Source organism: Panicum virgatum, chromosome 9N (assembly GCF_016808335.1).
Source record: "Panicum virgatum strain AP13 chromosome 9N, P.virgatum_v5, whole genome shotgun sequence".
Classification (NCBI taxonomy): domain Eukaryota; kingdom Viridiplantae; phylum Streptophyta; class Magnoliopsida; order Poales; family Poaceae; genus Panicum; species Panicum virgatum.
This window is the reverse complement of record NC_053153.1, coordinates 55,504,169-55,525,889: the sequence shown is the minus strand read 5'-3', so window position 1 is coordinate 55,525,889 and position 21,721 is coordinate 55,504,169. Positions and strand designations below refer to the sequence as shown.

General features: G+C 47.1%; 1 protein-coding gene across 2 annotated transcripts; it reads left to right on the top strand.

Moving 5' to 3' along the window:
* The first annotated feature begins 18,207 nt into the window (after positions 1-18,207).
* On the top strand, positions 18,208-21,340 carry LOC120690279 (probable protein phosphatase 2C 47). Of its 2 annotated transcripts, XM_039972871.1 has the most exons (5): positions 18,257-18,465; positions 18,851-19,020; positions 19,100-19,297; positions 19,750-19,955; positions 20,494-21,340. In XM_039972871.1, the coding sequence occupies exons 2-5, from the start codon at positions 18,871-18,873 to the stop codon at positions 21,050-21,052; spliced, it is 1,113 nt and encodes a 370-aa protein (XP_039828805.1). In that variant the 5' UTR covers positions 18,257-18,465; positions 18,851-18,870; the 3' UTR covers positions 21,053-21,340. The 2 variants fall into 2 exon arrangements, with proteins under 2 accessions (XP_039828804.1, XP_039828805.1); XM_039972870.1 differs by having other exon boundaries at positions 18,208-19,020.
* Positions 21,341-21,721: the final 381 nt, after the last annotated feature.

Sequence of the window (21,721 nt, the reverse complement as noted above, 5' to 3'; positions counted from 1 at the left end):
ACCCCGGCCGGCAGGCAGGGGGTGATACTGAGCCGGCTAGCCAGTCGAGCTTAGCCCTTGTTTAGATGCCTTCTTAATTCCAAAACTTTACAAGATTATCCATCACATCGAATCTTTAAACGCATGCATTAAGTATTAAATATAGCTAAACAAAATAATTAATTATATAGTTTGTCAATAATTTGCGAGACGAATTTTTTAAGGCTAGTTAACCCATGACTAGACAATAATTATCAAATACAAACAAAAATGCTAAATTGTTTTACACCCAAAATTTTATACATCTAAACAAGGGCTTAGTAAAATTAGAAAAGGAATCCTACATTCCTAAAGAAAAAGGCAAAGAAAAAGAAATAGGAGTACTACTGGCTACTGCAGCGTGGAATGTATAATGCATAGAGCATTAAATGTAGTTATGTCGGGTACCATAATCAGGGGACTAAAATCGCCTTAAAAATGAACGCATGCTGGGCAACCGGGCCCATGAAGGCCCGCAGCCCCCTTCTAATCTACAAGAAAGGGAAGGACTCAAAGAAGCCCAGCACGCGGCCCACGTACGCGGTGCGGCCCGTCCGCACCCCTCTCGGACCCGCGGGGTGATCTCCGCCTCGCTCGAGGGCTCCCCGTCGAAGCCCTCGACCGCGCCTCCGCCTCGCTCGAGGGTAGCAAACCTGCCCTCGAGAAAGCGGATCGTCTACGCCCTAAGGAGCTGAGCAGCCGGACCCCTGGGGACCGACTCCATCTCACCGGACCAACGGTCCCGGACGCGCTTCCCGTTCGGGGACGGGTCCAGTGTCACCACGTGTCCCAGAGATGGAAATGCCCAGCACCTGTGGCCGAGGACCCGGACCCCCGCAGATGGGTCCGGGACCCTCACGTACCTATCCGGACCCCCATGAGCTCTCGGCTCTAGCTGCTCGGGAGGGGTCCGGAGCCGCAACGTGTCACGCGGACGCGGGCGCGGGCACAAGCCTTCTGCTGGAAGCTCCCTCACCCACCCGTATTAAGTGCGAGTGGTTGAGGCGTGCTCTTCTGACGCCGAGTAAAGCCACCCCTCGGCAGAAAGGACAAACGACCCTTTCGCTCACCCGCCCGCCATACGAAGGCATTAAATGCCAACCACTCCTCCACAGCGCCCGAGTCAGACGACGTCAGGCCGCCACTCCCCACAGTGGTAGTGATCGGAGTCCCGTCCGCCAACTCCGGTCACTGCTCCCCGGCGCTGTGGCGGCACTGTGGGAACCTGCGACGCAGTGCAAGACGTGCTCGGCACTGCTCCAGCTACTATGCTGCCAACTCCCCGTGCGTCTTTCGTACTTTCCCTTTCGCGGAACCCCCGAACGGCATGGGCACGACTCTCGGAAGCGACTCCGGCCTTGACCAGGACAAGACCCTGGCCTGCAGGACCCTCGGAATGCCGCCACGCCGCCCGCTGGAGCTGCCAGGACGCCGGCGTGATCTCCGCAAAACCAAGGACGATGCCCAGGATGACAGTCACGCCCGGCACCATACCCCACAGTGTACTTCCCACAGTGCTCGACCATTGCACCCCCGCGATTCGAGGAAAAGACGACGACTTTCATGACCCCCATGCATGTACACCGTCCCTCCTCATGTCTATAAAAGGAGGAGGCGGGCGTTCCCTTGGGGGGGTCGGCCCATTCGGTAGGACACAACGCTTGGCACTACTAGCAGAGCACACATGCTCCTCTGAACCCCGATATCGGCACTCGCCTCAATCAACTCCTCCTCTAGCAGAGACATGGGAGCTTTCATACCTCTTTCGCCTCGCTTGTACCCCCTACTACGGGCACCCCCAGTGCAGGACAGTACATTGCTCTCGCACACTATTTTGTTGGACGTACGGCCCCACGGTCGGAACCAGGATAAATCCGTGCGTTACTGTGTTTTCTCTTGCATCAACATCTGGGACGAGGAACACGCAGCATCATCACTGGTTGGGTTCGGACCGCCGGGTCAGGGCACCAACAAGTTAAAAAATAACTAATTACATAATCTAACTGATTAGCACGAGCTGAATCTTTTAAGTCTAATTAGTCCATAATTGAATATTATTTGTCATGTAACAACGAAATATACTATAGTATCAATACCCAAACTTTTTCACCAACTAAACACACCAAGGCTGTGTTTAGTTCCCATGGGAAAACACTGTAGCGTTGAAAAAACACTGTATGCATGAGTCACTTGCTATATTTAATGTTTCGATATGAGAGAAATTTTAGAAAGTTTGTGAGATCTAAACACACCCTAAGTGTACGGTGGGAGACTGTAGTTGTTCCCGCTCTGCTGTTCAGCAGATTGAGGCCGTGTTCAGTTCCATTTTTCCAAATTCCAAAATTTTTTTCCGGCACTTGCATGGAGACTTAAATCTAGACGAAATAAAAAACGCATTGCGACTGCTGTCTGTAAATGGCGAGACGAATCTAATGAACCTAATTAGGCTGTAATTAGATGCTAAATTGCTACAGTAATGCTACAGTAAATAACCTCTAATGATGGATTAATTAGGCTCATTAGATTCGTCTCGCGATTTACAGACGAGTACTGTAATTATTTTTGTGATTAGTCTATGTTTAGTACTTCAAATATAGAAAGATGTCTTTTCAAAAAATTTACAGGCTGCAACCAAACACGGCTTGATTCGGGCCCCGAAGAAAAGTGTCAGATATCCACGGCCGGCCACCGCTAGTTTAGTGTGCCTCGCGCAGAATGCCAGAATCTTTATTTGCCGCCGCGCGAGTGGTTGGGTGATTGGATCAGGTGTGCAGCAACTGCTCCTGCGCTGACCGCCGCTGCCGCACCGCACCGCCACGTTGCTGAGCCCTCGGGGTTTGTGGGAACGTGAAAATGGTTATCCGAATTTTTTTTCATTCGTATCTGTATCTGTATTTAATATGGATATCTGTATTTGTATCCGATTGTAATATGGTACTAAAGTGAATATATTCGAATTCGTTTTTCCTCATTTTTCTCTATCCGATTCCACATCCGTATTCGACAATATCCGCAACATCCGTATTCGAATAAGAATGAGCACATAGAAAACTATTAAAAATTATATATATAATTAATGATTAGTGATATATTAGTTTTAGTATTAATAATAATGTATTTAGTGGAACTATTTAAGAGTGATCATGAATAAATGACATGTGCTACTAGGTTTAATATTACTAATGATATATAAAGATTAAGTTTAATTAATTTTAATTTAATTAACTGTGTTTTTATATGGATAATCATATTGATTTTAATTTACTTTGGTTTATCCACTTATTGATAAAATTATAAATATACTTTATTCCATTTATTCTTTATAACTATCTATATTTCCATTAAATATTTATTTACATTTATATCTTTATATTATTAACTATTTAAATATTTATGGATAAATATGTTTTGATGAGATGTCTTTTTCTTAACTACAACAATTACACACTTTATTCTTTATTCTATAATAATTTAGCAATACCTTCGAAATATATTTATAATGAATAAAACAAACGAATATAACTATGTTCCAAATCAAGTAAATATTCGAATTCGAGACATTCGTTTTGCATCGTATCCGGCAACATTCAAACTCATATCCGTATCCAAGTTAAAATGTGATAAAAAATACTATCCAAATCCGATTCCATACATATCCAATCCGATTCCATCCTTACTCCCGGCAGGCCGGCACCGGCAGCTCCAAGTTTTCATGGGGGCTCGCGTAGTTTACGCTGATGATTGGCATCTGCGCCGCGATTTCGCCCTGTCTGTCCGGGTTCCCACTCCCCGCGGATATGGCGGTCACGCGCGCGGGACAACCGGCGCGCGGGTGGCGACCGGGCCGGGGAGCCCTCGTGGAAGGTGTTCGTCTCGCTTGGGCCGCGTGCATGCAATTGGGCTGACGAACACGTGGTAAAGCGCGGTTTTTTTATTTTTTTATTTCCGTCTTTTATAAAAATATATTTTCAATCCGGAAATTTACAGATATATACCCGACCGCCCCGCTGCCGGGCGGCCGGGGCTTATCCGCAAAAAAAGACAAAAAAATTACAGAACGGTCCCTGGGGACCGGTCGCCCGACAGCTGGGCGGCCGGCCCCCCGGGCCGCCCCGCAGTGGGGCGGCCGGCCTTATTTTTTGCAATTTAGCCCTTTTCGCGAAATATTTTCACATATGTGCCTTTTTTTATAACTTTTTGCAGAAATAGACCCTGGGGGTCGGCGCTGTAATATGTGGCGCCGAGATAACACGTCTTCGCCGAGGTGCCACGCACGCACAAGCAATTCAGTGAATCTTCGAACTTGCTTTTAATATTTTCGGACATTTTCAGGAGACTAGAATAGAACCACACATCAAATATAACGGTAATAATTAAGAACTAAAAACTGCATTGCACAATGTAAACCATAGGAATTACATCATAATACAACGTTAATGAAACACACATGAGACATGCAGTGGCATGGCAGAACCCGTTGCAACTACGATAAAACAGATTCTGAACTAAGCTAACATGCCTTAGGTAATTTAGAAAAACACCACAAATACAACGATGCAGCATGTGACTAGCACTAGATAGTCCTAGTAGCCGTACCCCCACGTAGGAAACTGCGTTGAGCCTTCTCCGACAGGGCATGAAAATGTAGAAAATTTTAGTTACCTAAAGTCGCCGGCTTGAAAATCCGACAGAGCTTCGCCGCTTTGCCTCTCCCTCACCCCTCCTCTCCCTCCCTCCCTCTCTTTTCTTTTTTTCTGGATTTTTAGTAAGGCAAATGAGGGGGTGAGGGGCAGCCAACACCTTATATAGGGGTGGGGGGCCGGCCGCCCAGCTGCCGGGCGATCGGTCCCCAGGGACTTGTCTGTAATTTTTTTCATTTTTTTTGCGGATAAGCCCCTGCCGCCCGGCTGCCGGGCGGCCAGGTTCCGGCCGCCCGGCAGCGGGGCGGCCGGGGTATATTTCTGTAAATTTACAAGTCGAAAATATATTTTTGTAAAAAATGAAAATTAAAAATATAAAAATACAAAAACCGCTGGTAAAGCGAGCTGTTTGCAATTCTTGCGTGCGGGGCCTGTTGGGCCCGTGGGGGCAGCTTGATCGGCGCCCGTGGAAGCTTGCCTGGGCCGGTATCGTCTTTGGTGGGCTACTACCGACGAGTCAGCAATCCAGCCCATCTGTCAACGTTTGGGCTTGGTTTTGCCCCAAACAAAAAAAACACCCTAAAAAAACCCCAATGCTTGGTCTTTCTCGGGCATTGACTTTGGTCAGCACCTTCAGAGTCGGCGCGCGCTCGAGCCATGGCGTTTGCTCTGTTACCTCTCACGGTCTCACCTATAATTTTTAGTGTCATAAATGAGATAAGATGTGAGTGACATGCCCATTTGCATGCGTAATACTAGGGACAGATGGGAATATGCGTAATACTACCCGCAAAACAAAAAGGAACCTGCGTAATATATACTACAGCATGGGACGTAGGATTAAGTTTTTTTAAGACCACTGTGAGCAGTGGCGGAGCTCGAACAAAAATCTAGGTGGGGCGCATTGCAGATAAAACTTTTTAATGACATCGAAAGGACACACATCAACAGCTAATCTGTGGCAAATTCAGATAATGATTGATGATGGCACCTCTCATTTGAAGATAGTAGTCCATTAATTCAATGAAGACCAACTAAACAAGAACAAGTGTCCAAATTAAAGACCAAAATTCAACAATCCAAGAGCTAACATAGCTGTAAATTTGAAGAACAGATCAGTTAGTGACTTTGTGTGTAATATTTGAAGATGACTTTGTGTGTAATATTTGAAGATGAAAATTCAACAATACAGTGCCAACATCACCCACCTCCTCCATCAGAGATTCAGAGCAGCAGCCTGCACTGCAGCCGCCAGCAGCAACCTGCTCAGCCTGAGCGCCGGCTGGACCCTGGCACGGGCCGGCGCCCGGGCACCCGGCTGCCTGCCTTGGCGCCTCCCTTGCCCCTTTCGGGCTCCGGCCAGCGTGCGGCAGCTTCGGCGCGTCTGCCCAGCCTTCGTCTTGCGCGACTGCCACGAGCACAGAATGCTAGCGGCGAGCACCGCGCGGGCAGCGGCGGCGCGCAGCGCGGGGCAGCTGAGGCGAGGCGAGCGGCGAGCCGGCAGCCAGCAGACTGCAGGCGGCAGCAGCACGAGGCGGGCGGGCGGATACGGCGAGCAAGCGACCAGCCACGCGGCGTGGAGCTCCTAGTGCGGTGGCGGCTGGCAACCCCGAGCGCTCGCTAGAGCTGGACAGGTTGTCGAGGTCGAGCGCCGCTGGGTATAGGGTTGGCCTCTGCCGGTTGGGGGCACTTCAACTTGGGGCGATTTGGCCTTATTGGGCCCTTCTTCCTTTCCTAAATGGCTGTAGGCCGAACTGCTGAAGCGTATTTCCTTCGTTGGACGCGGACTGCTGTGCTCTCGTCTTCACGGCGCATCGAACGCTGGACGCCGCCGCTCCTTCGTTGGCCGGAGGGGAGGAAGACAGAGGGGTACTAGGGGATCTACTCCGGCGGTAGGTGGGGCAGCTGCCCCACCGTGCCGCATGGGGAGCTCCGCCTCTGACCGTGAGGGCGCACATGTTTATATACTACATGGCTTTAGTCAGCACTCTAGCATCTCTTTGACTCTGTTCGGAACCTTTCTGTCAGTGTTTCCAAATTTTATCTCTGGTTAGAAGAACAATCGTTAAAACAAGTTTCTTATTTCTTTTCAAGTGAATTTAAAACACTACTCCCTCGGTTCCAAATTATAAGTCCTCCTAAAAATTTTGGAGAGTCAAATGTTTTCAAGTTTAACTAAATTTATACAACAAGATAATAACATTTACGATACCAATTAAGTATCATTAGATTTTTTATTAGTTATATTATCATAGTATACCTATTTGATGTCATAAATTTTTGTGTTTCTCTCTATAATTTTGGTCAAATTTTGAAATAGTTTGACTCTTAAAAATTCTTGGAATGACTTATAATTTGAAACAGATGGAGTACCGTGGTTACCCCCGGCTTGGTTCGGTCACTGATTTGACACCTACAAAACGCTACCTAGTCCTCGTAGCAATCTTGACGCGCCCCACTATCAAACCATGTCGGCGTACCCTTTCCACGCCGCCAAACAGCACCCGGTGTTGAAAGCCCGAAACCAGTGGGACGCAAGCCGGTTTTCTCCCCTTCCTTCCTTGGAGCTAGATTCACCGCACTCGCTGCTCTCAGCTGCCGCTAGCTCGCTCCTTTCATCCCAATCGGCCAATCTCATGCCGTCAAACTGTCAAAGGCGAAGCGAAAAGGATCAGTGGAACCGAAGCAGCGGAATGCGATGCCGACAAGGGGGGAAAGCGACCCGTCGACCTGATACTGATAGGCATGGCCAGGCGCCGTAGGCTGGATCCTGTCCGTTCCTTTGCCTGCCCGGGCAGGCAGCATGCGTCGACCGTGACTACGTGACCCGCTTCTCATCCCGCAGGCAGCCAGGCACTAGTACGTCGCACGAGTCCCGTTCGCGCCGCCGTCTGGCCCCCGTGCACCGCCGGACGCGAGACCGTCGCCGCTTTTTCCACGCCCTGCGTGCCGTGTCAGGGACCAATCCGGGCTCCAGGAAAGCCAAAGACCAGCGGCGCCTTTTCTTTGTCCTGTCCCGTTTGTCCCGTCTCCCCGTGGATGGGTGCGAAGGCTGCGAGTGCCCTTTGTTCTTTCTCTCGCAGTTCACTGGACGCAAAGCGGCTCTCTCTCTCTCGCCGGAGTTTGGCCTTGCACCAATAAGTGGAGGACAATTAGCATCGGGTGGTGGTTCCAATCAGTTTCAATGCATCAGCATAGTCACCGGTTTGAACCACCACCCGGTACCAAATGAAGGCGGCGCTATAGGCACCGGTTGATAGTAATAACCGGTTCTTATGGTGATGAAACGTGGCAGCTGCCAGGAACTCGGGCCTAAGGCACCGGTTGGTGCCTTGACCCGGTGCTATTGAACAAAATTTAGCACCGGGTCATTGAAACCAACCGGTGCCTTTGGCCCGAGCCTATAAATACCCCAGCCCCTCGTCCCCTCAAGCTACCGTGAACTCACTGTTCATGGCAGCTGAGTGAGGTGAGGGGAGGGGAATTTTTGTTTTTTTTTTGAAAAAAGATTAGTTATTTTTTTTATAACTTAGCAATTAATTTTTAGAAACAGTTATTACTTGATTTAGTTTATACATGTGATAATTATTTTTATTTATAGCATCTTATTGTAGTTATATGCGTTATCAATTTATTTGATATTTGAATACTATCGAATTATTGTATTTATATGTTTTATCCATTTATTTGATAAGTGAATAGTATCTATTTATTATAATTATATGCATTATCAATTATATAAATGTATTGTTATAAATTGGTAGTATGAATGAACTATTTGTACAGTACAATGATGTATATAAATGTATTGTGGACTCAGATGAGTCGACAATGGATGTACATGGCCGACCGGCGTTCAAAGGAGTTCATGGATGGCGTGCATGAATTCATAGAAGCGGCCGAAAAACACAAGTATGGCGGTTTCGTTCGTTGTCCATGCAAATTCTGTAAGAATGATAAGGATTACTCATCATCAAGAACCATCCATAGTCACTTGTTCAATAGTAGTTTCATGCCGAACTACTATGTTTGGACCAAGCATGGCGAAAGAGGAATTGTACTGGATAATAATGTAGAAGAAGAGGACAGGATTCCTGACTTTGCAGCCAATTATAATTCCTTTTTCAATGACACTGCAATGGGTGAGTCTGAAGAAGATACTGAAGGATACATTGTAGAAGATGATCTTGGTCAGATGCTGCGCGAAGCTGAGGAAGGTTGCGAAACAGAAAAGGAATCGAGAGATCTGAAGCGTATGTTGGAGGACTACAGAACATTGTTGTACCCTGATTGCAAACAAGACCAAAAGAAGTTGGGTACCACATTGGAATTATTGCAATGGAAGGCATCAAATGGTTTGTCTGACAAGAGATTCGAGGAGTTGCTGAAACTAATAAAAAACTTACTCCCTGAGGGTAACACCTTGCCGGAGACAACATACGAGGCAAAAAAGTTGTTTGTCCTTTAGGATTAGAGGCACAGAAGATACATGCTTGTCCTAATGACTGCATCCTATATCGAGGTGAGTATGAAAATTTGGATTCATGCCCTGTATGCAACGCATGCCGGTATAAGATCCCTCGAGATGATCCCGGCGATGTTGAGGGGATGCGTGTTAAGAAGAGGGTGACTGCCAAGGTGATGTGGTATTTTCCTCTAATACCACGTCTGAAACGTTTGTTCATGAACAAAACGAATGCTAAATTGATGCAATGGCACAAAGAAAAAACGTAAGCAAGACAATATGTTGAGGCACCCCGCTGATGGGTCGCAGTGGAGAAAAGTGGACAGAACATTCCCAACATTTGCAAATGATGCGAGGAATATAAGATTCGGCTTAAGTACGGATGGCATGAATCCTTTCGGTGAGCAGAGCAATGGCCATAGTACCTGGCCTGTGACACTCTGTATATACAACCTTCCTCCCTGGTTGTGAATGAAGCGAAAATTCATTATGATGCCAGTGCTTATCCCCGGCCCGAAGCAACCCGGTAACGATATAGATGTGTATCTAAAACCATTGATTGAGGATCTTCAATTGTTGTGGAAAGAGGAGGATGTTCGTATGTGGGATGCGCACGCAGAGGATCATTTTAACCTTCGTGCATTGCTTTTCGTAACCACTAACGATTGGCCAGCACTAAGCAACCTCTCTGGACAATCCAATAAGGGTTACAGGGCATGCACCCATTGTTTAGAAGAAACCGACAGCATGTACCTCAAGCACTGTAGGAAGATCGTGTATATGGGTCATCGTCGATTTCTTCCGATCAAGCACCCATTAAGGAGGAGGCATGTTCACTACGATGGAAAGGCAGATCATCGTACCAAGCCTAGGCACCGTTGTGGGAAAATGGTGTTTGAAATGGTCAAATATATAAAAGTAGTATTCGAAAAAGGACCCAGCAGCAAATCAGTGCAGAGTGATGACGGACGTGCACCTATGTGGAAGAAGAAGAGTATTTTTTGGGAGTTACCTTATTGGGAAGTCTTAGACGTCCGCCACGCAATTGATGTGACGCACCTAACAAAAAATCTTTGTATGAATCTTCTAGGTTTCCTTGGTGTCTACGGTAAGGCAAAGGATACATTGGAAGTGCGGCAAGATCTTCAACGTATGAAACAACGGGCCGCCCTACATCCAGAAAAAAGGGATAAATGACGTCATTATCTAGGTCCTGCGTGCTACACTCTTAGTAAGGAAGAGAAGCAAAGTATGTTTGACTGTTTAAACAGTATCAAGGTCCCATCAGGCTACTCTTCGAATATAAAGAGGCTACTGAACTTGAAAGAGAAGAAATTCGCACACGTAAAGTCCCATAACTGTCACGTGTTGATGATGCAATTGATTCCAGTTGCACTTAGAGGTATTCTACCAGCTAATATTCGAGCAACAATCATAAAGCTATGCGACTTTCTCAACACAATTTCTCAGAAGGCAATCGATCCATCAAGTTTAAGCAGGCTACAAGAGGATGTTGTCCAAAGTTTAGTCAGTCTTGAAATGATATTTTCTCCATCATTCTTCAATATTATGACGCATCTTCTAGTTCACCTGGTCAAAGAGATTGGTATTCTCGGTCTTGTTTTCCTTCATAATATGTTCCCTTTTGAACGATACTTTGCAGTCCTAAAGAAATACATTCGTAATCGGGCTCGTCCAGAAGGAAGCATTGCGAAGGGTTACGTCACAGAGGAGGTCATTGAGTTTTGTATTGACTATATGGAAGAACTCTGCCCAATTGGGATTCCAGTATCACGTCATGAGGGGTGGCTGATTGGAAAGGGCACACTTGGAAGAAAATCAGTAAATGCCACAGATCATGCCATGTTGAGCAAAGCACATCTCACAGTTCTGCAATAATCAGTCTTGGTGGCTCCATACATGGAGGAGCACATGCAAATTGTGCGAAGCATATACCCTTTGAAGTCTGAGACATAGATTACAAAACATCATAACGATACATTCGCCACCTGGTTGCAGAAGGAAGTCATGGCTAACGATCAAATTCATGAGCAGCTAGATTGGCTGGCCAGGGGTCCGGCAAATTCAATCTTGATGTACCAAGGATATGAAATTAATGGTTACACATTTTATACAAGAGCCCAAGATAACAAGAGCACCAATCAAAATTAGTTATGCACCTAAATGATTTATTATGTAGCAATTATTTGATTTATTATTATTAGGGAATTAACAGATTTATTAGACAATTAAAAGATTTATTAGTGAATTAACAGATTTATTAGAAAATGAGAAATAGGAAAAGAAAAGAAAGCCTTAGGTACCGATTAGAATTATCAACCGGTACCTAAGGCAGGCAATTCGAAAAAAAGGGGTTGGGCGCGGGTCCGAACCGTGGCGGCGGCGCACAAATTACACAGAGTTACCATTGAGCTATCGAGGGATTTCAGATCTCATCCCGCCAGCAATCTACAAAAGCAAATTTCAAAAACCCTAAGGCAACGGTTTTGCTTCTCCACCCGGTGCCAAAGGGAAATTTCATTCCCGCCCGTTGGACCTAAGGCACCGGGTGGAACTGCAACCGGTGCCTAAGGCTTCACTAAGGCACCGGGTGGAACTGCAACCGGTACCTAAGGAGCTCTTAGGTACCGGTTGAAATTATCACCCGGTGCCAAAGGCTTAGGCTATTTAAACCCCGGCCCTTCTTCCTCCATTCCCCCTTCGTCCACCTCGCCGCCTCACTCCGATGCCGGCCTCGACGACGCTCGCGCCCTCTACTCCGGCCGCGGCGGCATCTCCTCGACCCGCCACCTCGACCTCCGCGCGTGCCCTCGACGCCTCGACGCCCCCTCGACCGCCGCGTACGAGAGGCGCCGCCGCCCACCGGCCTCGACGCCGCTCTGGTGAACCTCCACCCGAATAGAGCTTGTGGTGAGCTTCCCCACGCCCTCCTCATCCTCTCCGACCCCTTTCCCCTCTCTTTCCGGCGCCGCATTGCCGGGCCGCAGCGGCACTGCCGCGGTTGGCGTCCCGCCGCCGCACGCACATCGCGGGCAGCCCCTATGCGGGGCTGCACGCCGCCGCCGCGCGCCCCGAAGTCACCTTGCCTCCTTGGCCGCGGGCGCGCGCCGCACTTCCGCCGCCCGGTCCTGCGCCGGCCGGAACGCCGCCGCCGCCGTGCCATGGCGTGCGCGAGCTGGGGTTGGGCTGGGCCTCTCACCGACCTGTGGGGCCCAGCTGTCAGCCCCTGTTTAGGGTTTTCCAAAATTGTTTAATTCGGCTGAGATTTTGTAAAATGCATAACAAATCACAGAAAAATGGTAAAAATACAAAATCAACTTTGTTAGTTTAGTTGCATCTAGATCTTCGAAGGAAAAATACTCGTGCATGTTAGATGTCAGTGCTATCTGTGTTAATTTAGTTGTAGATATAGTGTTGCCATTATTATATATTTACAAGAATTTAATTATAGAGATATTTTTATATTTAATTTTTATATATTGCCATTATTTATAATTTAATTAAAGGGTGGGCGTGGGTTTCGAAACCGGGCTGTGGCGCACAGAATATTTCGGGTTACCACTGGGATACTCGGTGAATTCAATCCTTTTGACGGCAAAATACCTAAAATATTGTCATTATTTTTTTTGCCATTATTTGATATTATCTAGAATTAAGTTATTTTATATATAGAAGGAAATGAAGAGAATTTAGAGAGAGAATTGTGTCATTCAAAGATTTTATTTAATCATGTATTTAATGGTTAAAGACGACATGTATTTCACTGTATAATGTAATGACGACGACGACAATGAGTAATGACGACGACGAGTAGTGACGAGTAACGACGATGAGTAATAATTTTATGTACAATTCTTGATTACATGTATTGCATTTGTAATTTAGATTGATTTAAATTAATTCTCGAGCTCGAACCCGTTCGTATTCGCTCTCTAACTCACTCATGCATTCGCCGTCCCTCGACCCCGACTCTCAACCCCGTCCCTCGACTCTCGACCTCGACTCTCAACCCCGGTTCCTCGACCCCGTTCCACGACACACACACAGACACACACACACACACACACACTCTCTCTCTCTCTAACACACACACTCTCACTAACACACAGAGACACACACACTCTAACACACACACACACTCTCACTAACACACACAGACACACACTCTCTCTAACACACACAAACACACCCTAACACACACTCTCACTAACACACACACACTAACTCTCTCTTTCTCTGTCCCTCTAACATACACACGCACATTCTCTCTCTCAAACGCGCATATTCGTTCAAAGAATTGAATTCTCCTGCTTCATTTAAGGATGGACACATACTCTAACACATTTTTACGATTTCAGTTAAGGATGGACCCCTTCGGTGATGACGAGGTCGCCAAGCAATATATGTTGGATGCAATAAACGAAGATACAAGGGCCAACACCACCCAACCAATCGTTGAAGAAGATGCTTGGACAGCTGATTTGTTCCTGAATATTTCTGGAGATGCCGATGAAGAAGATGATGACTTTGTGCCGCCGCCCAATCAACAGCAGCATGTTCCAGTACAAATCTTAAAACTATATGCATGGTGACTTCGTTAGATTAGTTTTGCGATTAACATATCTTTTCTGTAATTTAGTCGACCTCCGCATCGACTTCGTTGAGCCAGTCGAAAGGGAGACGCCGGCCAACCAAGAAAATGGAGGGAAGACAGGTCGTCACAGAAGTGGATGCAGAGGGCTGTCCAAGTGCTCCAGAGGCTGCTAGCACAAAATTTGTCAACCAATGTGGGGTTATTGTTCGGGCAAGAATTCCGATCACCACAAGACTATGGAAAACGAGCAAACCCGAAGAACAGCAACACGCCGTGCCTGCACATCAGAAGAAAATGCTATGGGCAGAACTCAAGGATATGTTCACTCTTCCTGAAGGAGTTGACCAAGAATTTGTGAAGAAATGTGCCTTGAAAAAGATGGCCCCTTGCCTTTGCAACTTTCAAGAAGAAGTTGTACATCAATTACATCAAGAAGGATAAGGAGCCGAACTGGGACGATCTTTCTCAGGTTAAACCATACTGGGAGGAGTTCAAACAATACAAACTATCAGAGGAAGCCCAAGAAAAATCCGAACAGGCCAAGGTGAATGCAGCAAATAAGAAGTACAGCCACCACCTTGGGGCTGCCGGGTACAAGAAGTCAATAAAAAAATGGCAGAAGATGGAGCAGGACCTTATGGATAGAGGCATCAGGCCGACGACTTGGGATTGGCCGGATAGATCCAAGTGGTGGTTATTTGCTAATGGCGTGACACTAAACCAGTTGGATGGAAATTTGGTCGTGCCCGAGCATATGCAAGAAGTGTCCCGCGATCTAGTCGCTGCAATAGATGAGACCCAATAAGGAACATTCCATCCTCAAAGGGAGAATGATGAGCTGACAAGGGTATTAAAGAATCCGGAACACCCTGGACGAGCCCACGGCATCGGCGTGGTCCCATGGAAAGTTGCTTGGGCCGGAGATTCCTCTTACAAGACTCACCGAAAGAGCAAAGCCGAACAGGAAGAGAAACTTCGTGCCATGCAAGAAGAGATGACAAGAAAGGTTGCGTCCTTGGAATCTCAGATGGACGCCAGGGTCAATAAGGCAGTGCAGCTAGCTCTGAGCCAAAGGGGCACTGCTGGGTCACACCCGGATGTTGTGATAAGCCCGGTCTCTCAGCGACGCAGTAGCTGTGCATCCACAGCGGCGCCCGACGTACAAGCGGAACAGCAACCCCAGATTGAGCCAACGGCGGTAGATGACCAGAGGTATCCAGTGGACGATGTCACCATGCCGACACCGTGCGAGCTTCATGTGCGAGCAAGAAATATATCCATTCATGTTGCATACGAGTCAGCCCTGCCCCTGAATCCTTCTACTACAATTCATGGAAGGCCGATACCCCCTGGCTACACCTCCGTCACAGTCGAGCAGATAGTTGGAAACAATCAGGATCTTGAGCTCGACTTCGTTGGAGGGGATGGAGAGAAGACATTGGGAGACGCACTGCACGGGATCGTTCTATGGCGCAAGGCCAACATCAAACTTACTGCAAGCACAACGGCTCCCGTGCAGACCGATCGCACGTCTCCGCGGTCTCCCTCACCGCCGTCCCCACAACCACCTTCTTCACCACAGTCTCCGCCGGCGCAAAGGGCCACGAGTACTCCAACTCCTCCTGACCCAGAAATAGCAAAGAAAAAGACAACTTCCGGCCTCCCAGCGGATGGACCCTCAAAGAAGAAGCAGAAAACGACCGAAAGAAAATTAACCTACGAGAAAACTGCTGAGGAGTTGGAAGAGGAGACTGCTCAATATATAAAAGAACAATTGAAGCCTAAAGTCCCCCCGCCGAGGGAAAAAGTACCTCTAGAACTAGGGAAAAAGCTTCTCGAAAACCTAGACAACCCACCAAAACCGAAAAGCTTAACCTCGGACTATGATCGTACTCTGACAAAAGCACACAAGGTGAGAAATCTGAAGAAAAAATGTGGCAAGACCATTCCTCAGCTTGGCACACAACAAAAAGGACTCGAGCCCCTCCGGGGTCCAGGGTTGCCACTCCTACACCCGACGGACGTACAACTCAAGGCGGACCTACAGGCCGCAATATTTCTTTCTGAAACTGGATTAACGCTAGAGGAGGCAACGTGGCAAGTGGAGGCGGAAATCCCTGTCGCTTCCGTTCTTACTCCATTCCAGCATGGAAAACCTTTTGTCACTGAGGAAGAGGAGAAAAGTCTAGGCACACAGATGTTCAATTTGCATAGATGGTACCTGTGAATGTCGAAGGACCATGGGAAAATGTTTGGAGTCAAGTATCGTGACCATGATTTCTTCCGTGGGGAGGAGGACTTCTGGGTGTACTTTGAAAATTTATATCACATTTACCATCGACAAGCCCTCGACGCCGCTATCATCACCATTTGGGTTTTGTAAGTATCACTTACCTCTACATTAATATTTTTTGTTAACAAGAACATAATTATATGTGTGCATTATAAAATTTCTGTTGTATCGTTTAGACAGGAGACCCAAAGAAGCCGAAAACATGGATGACACCATCAGATCGGCTTCATGTCTCCTTTGCTAGTCAACCAGAAAGTGCTCAACGAAAATTACAAATCCTATATATTCATACCATACAACTTTGGGTAAGCCTTGGTTGACTCAATCCTCTGTTATATTACTAAATAAATACTAAGTCGTCTAATGCATGTATGTATATATCCTATCTATATCCGCAGTTATCATTGGATTTTACTCATACTTTCCGTAGAGACCGGCAATCTTATAGTCTTTGACTCAATGAGAAATCCAAAGTCCGTAATCGAACATATCATAGACCCCTTGAACAGGTAAGTTCAGTTTGCACAATCAAATCTTTTTTCTGTTAATAACAATTTCTGAATATCAAACTTAACTTTGAGCGCAGGGTTTGGAAAAAATTTGTGAGAAATAACAAAGGACGTGGTCAATGGAGGCCCGAACTGAACGTTAACATGGATTATCCGGTATGTTGATTCATAAAGATTTGTCTAGTTAACTATATAATCCCAAATTGTTCTAAATTGAGTAATTTATTTGTTTCTCCTTAAGTGTGCGAGACAACAACAAGGAACTGATTGGTGCGGGTACTACGTATGCGACTACTTGCACATCATGACTCCATGCGGGAAGGTTACTGATGAAGACACGAGAGTACGTCCAAACCGTTCACTAGTATATTTTCATAATTGTACTAACGCACATGATGTTAATCCTTTTTTTTCTAAATGATAGATGTCTCCAATGCCGGATGAATGTTACTCTACTGATCGGATCAACGCCGTGTGCGAGAAGCTCGCCGGATTTATTTTGAACGAGATCTTGGATCCTAGAGGCGGGTTCTACCACGACGGTCACATCTATAGAGGACTTCCATCTACCTCCTGAGGGGACCAGTAGTTGGACTACAAACATGACTTGTACATTTGTAAATATTTTTAAACATTATGTCTTGATGTTTGTAAATTTGTAAATATATTAGTTCATCTAATTAGCTTAATTATATGCTCGCATTTCACTTTTAGTTAGTTTCAAATATTCTCTGAAAACGAACACGAACGACTAATGAACGTATAGTACTGTAGAGCTTGAGTGCGTTTAGCAATTATAAAAAAATAAACAATAATAAATATAACAAAAAACTGAATTTGAGAAAAAAAAGAAAAATGTCATTGGTACTGGTTGGAAAGACCAACCGGTACAAAGAAGCTGCCACCTTGCGTCAGAGTGGCAGCCTCTTTGGTAGCGGTTGGACTTTCCAACCGGTACCAATGAGTGCCTAAGGCACCGGGTTAAATACCCGGTGTTCTAAGATGAGGCCATTGGTCTCGGTTGGCGGGAACCGGTTGGAAAACCGGTGCCTAAGGCCATTTCCAACCGGTTCCCATGGCCCGTTTTCCAGTAGTAGTGGATGGACGGACAAAGCGTCGAGTGGAGCAACAGCACCGTGCTCGTGCTGGTAGAAAGCAGCTCACGCCGATAAGCATAAGCTTTGCCTGCGCGGCTTCCACTCTTTCGGATACTTCCGGATGAATCTACGCGGAAAAAGGGCCTTTGCGGAATGCCACTGCGGCCTGACACCGTTTTGTTCTGCTCGTACGGTTCTGCTGGAAAATTGTGCGTGTACAATCAAGTAGGAGTAGTATTATCCGAGCCACCGGAAAATGGACAAAAAAAAGGGGCGCCAAGACAAGCACAGTACATCCACGTCCCGACATGATCATAATCCATTCATATCCAATGGCAGCCGAGGAAGAGAAGCACTCGAGATACCAGAAAGCAAGGAGCTGAAAAGGAGAACAAGGTCAGAAGGGGCGAGCGGGCGAATCCGACAGGGACACGGAGGGCCCAGAGCCGGGCCCACCCAGCCCGGCCCGATCCGTGGGTCCCGGCCCGTGGTTCACACCACATCCAGGCAGCCGTGCCCGTGCTGCTGCTGCTGCTATAAGCAGAAGATGGGATCACGATCAGGCAACGTACCGAGACCAACCCCTTCATTTCCTCCTCGCCCGGCCCCGTCCCCAACCGGACTCTGCAATCCACGAACTCCTCCTCCCACCTCCCCCGCCCTCGCGCCCCTGCCCCTGCTCTCCGCCTCCACCCACCCGGCACCTCCGGCGACCCCACCCCACCAGCCTCCTCCTCCTCCTCCGCCTGCCTCCGCGCAAGGCGGCGGCATCCACCCGGCGTCCCCTCGCGGCGGGCGGCGCGCGACCGTTCCGCTCCCCCCGCGGTGGTGAGCGCTCCTCCCAGATCCAATCTTGCTCGCGCGCTCGCACCTTCCGCTCGTTCGGCTGCGTTTCGTTTTGGTTCCTGGAGAAAGCTGGATCCTTTTCTCGGCCGGGCCTGCCGCGGAGGGAGAGGGCTGGGACAGGCGGAAATGGCGTCGTTTTTTCGCCCCTTCTATTGGCTCCAATTTGTTGCACGACAGGGATTTTTCTTTATTTTCTTTCTTTCATCTCGTTGCTGTTCCTGGTATTCCGTCCTCCCTCGATTTTCCTTCTAGCAATGCTAACCGTTCTTCTCGTACAGGGACGGCGGCAGCCGATGCAAAACTCGCGCCTCTGTTTCGTTTCTGAAATGCTTTCGTTTTCCTGTGCTGCCTCTCTCGTCGCGAACAGAGTAACGGAGGGCCGGAGCCATGAGCGGGGGACTGGAGCCGGAGACCCCGCCGGGTAGCAGCAGGAGCGGGGGCACCACGCCGGTGGGAGGCAAGCCGCCGCGGCACCACCTCACGTCCATCCGCCACTGCGCCAGCAGCGCACGCATCGCCGCGGCCTCCGCCGAATTCGTAAGCAAGCTTGCTACCAGCCATGTGTCCCGGAACATAACAGATTAAGAGGACGTTTGCACGTTTTGTTCTCTTGCAGGAGCTGGATTCGGGGACGCTGAGCTTGATCTCGCCCACAGACATGCGTCCGGGCTTCTTGCCCGTGTTCCGATCGGGGAGCTGCGCGGATATCGGGCCCAAATCGTACATGGAGGACGAACATGTCTGTGTCGACAATCTCGTCGAGCACCTCGGACTGCGTGGCCCGGGCATCCATGCCCCTGGTGCCTTCTATGGGGTGAGTTGGGATTGCATTTTCCATAAAATCTTGCTAAGCGATGACTAAACTCTGTTAAGTATTTAGCGACATCCGTCCATTATGGTGGATCTATTATTTGTTCTGGTGTGAGTGGCAATAATGTTGCTATCATAGCTTCTTGGCTTGCTAGTTTATTCTACTTGGAGATGTATGATTAGTCCGGTAGTGTGTTCATGAATCATGATGGTAGAAATGATTGAACAGAAAAGGAATCGGTTCCACATGGTCAATAATAAATGCCTTGGATCAAAAAGAAAAAAAGATCCTCATGAAAAGCATAAATATTTTCCTTTCTATTGGTACAACACACTACAATTGGGAATCTTCCGAAGTGAGAAATAAGTGTCTGTTGCTCCTTTGCCATGTCCCATGAAACTTTTAACTGAGTCTCACAGTGCATATGTTTATTGTTTTCTTTGTGGAATATTTAGGTGTTTGATGGCCATGGTGGTACAGATGCTGCCTGTTTTGTCCGGAAGAATATACTGAAGTTCATAACCGAGGATTGCCACTTCCCCAACAGCATGGAGAAGGCAATCAGAAGTGCGTTTGTGAAGGCTGACCATGCAATTGCGGATTCCCATTCTCTTGACCGTAATTCTGGGACCACAGCATTGACAGTCTTTATATTTGGCAGGTTAGTTCTGATGTTAATACATCAAAATGTATGATTTAGCAATTTATTGCCACTTCATTAAGTTATTGTTCAATATTATTACGTTGCTCTACAGCTATGATGCTTATATTTGCTATTCCCTAGCATACGACAACATGATACTTTTTAAGTAACAGTCTGAAAGATTTAGTGCACCAAAGATGAGTAAAACATTTGAAATTAATGGCTCTCTGTAATTCTTTTGTTGGATCAGGTTACTTAGTTGATGACAGCTTACCTTTACAAGAGCAACCAATAATTAAACCCATGTTCACAGATTTATAAATCGGTAGTTGCGCTTCCTTTCGTTTTGACAGTTCCTCCACATTTATTGCCTCAGCCTCCATATCACATCTGCACACAAGGTTCTTTGCTGTACCAAGCTGTTCTTGGGGCCTTATGACCTTTATTGGTTGATAGTTTCAACATTACAGCCTGTGTACTGTTCACTGTCCTTTTGTATTAATTACGTACCATGGCATCTCAAAGTATGACCTCACCAACCTCATTCAAATTGCAGGACATTGCTTGTTGCAAATGCCGGTGACTGTCGAGCGGTATTAGGAAAGCGAGGCCGAGCTGTTGAACTCTCTAGAGACCATAAACCCAGCTGCACGGTTGAGAGGCTTAGAATTGAAAACCTTGGTGGTACTGTCTTCGATGGATACCTCAATGGTCAGCTGGCTGTAGCAAGGGCGATCGGTGATTGGCACATGAAGGGCTCCAAAGGCTCTATATGCCCTCTTACACCAGAGCCTGAGTTTCGGGAGGTTAGACTCACGGAGGAAGATGAGTTCTTGATAATAGGCTGTGATGGCCTTTGGGATGTGATGAGCAGCCAGTTTGCTGTGTCCATGGTAAGGAAAGAGCTGATGGCGCACAACGATCCGCAACGGTGCTCACGAGAGCTTGTCCAGGAAGCTCTCAGGCGAGACTGTTGTGATAACCTAACTGCAGTTGTTGTGTGCTTCTCAGTGGACCCACCCCCTCAAATCGAGATCCCGAGATTCCGGGTACGAAGAAGCATATCAATGGAAGGACTGCATACACTGAAGGGAGCCCTTGACAGTAATGTCTGAGCTCTAAAATATACCTTGGCCCGCAACTTTTGTTGTATGATGAGTCTTCTCTTTCTTGTTGTTGGTCTGTTAAAGTTTTGTTCTGGCCATTGGGTTTCGAGATATAGATCTCGGAATAAGCTTGGTAGAGTTACTTTGAAAGAAATTTTGAAGAGGTGTAGGCTAATTAATGATTTTTGTTGAGGCAATGACTTATCTGTACCGGCTGCCATTTGATTGTTGATTGTTCACAATGTAATCGAGCAATTGACCGACATTGTTGTCCTGGTATGAATGAGAGCTAAAACAGTTGATTAGTTTTTTTTTTAAGTTGCCGGCTTGTATTGATAGAGAAGAGGGTTTTCCTCTGGTACAGAATTCCACTTGTCTGATTGGACGTGCTTCCTGTTCACTATCAGATCCGAATGGCATCAAAGTTATGGGATGAAACCTCTCTCTCCATGTACCTGCTAATTGTGCGTATGGGAAGAATTTGACAAAAATATTCCTTGTGTTCCGGCTAATTGTGGTGGACTGATTGATCTGCCGGCAGATGTAGGCTCAGTTTTTGATAATTTCCTGAAGCCTTTTCCTGTGTATAACCTTCTCCTGTGCTGCTTGCATATCACGGCGTCTGAACTGAAATTTCTGAACTGAAATTTTTTTCCTCAAGAAGAAAAGAAAGAAAGA

Bases quoted from the DNA above. Each gene is read 5' to 3' on its own strand.
- LOC120690279 (XM_039972870.1), top strand. From the start codon at position 18,871: ATGAGCGGGGGACTGGAGCCGGAGACCCCGCCGGGTAGCAGCAGGAGC. The intron at 19,021-19,099 runs GTAAGCAAGCTT...GTTCTCTTGCAG, and splicing joins CCGCGGCCTCCGCCGAATTC to GAGCTGGATTCGGGGACGCT. The intron at 19,298-19,749 runs GTGAGTTGGGAT...TGGAATATTTAG, and splicing joins CCCCTGGTGCCTTCTATGGG to GTGTTTGATGGCCATGGTGG.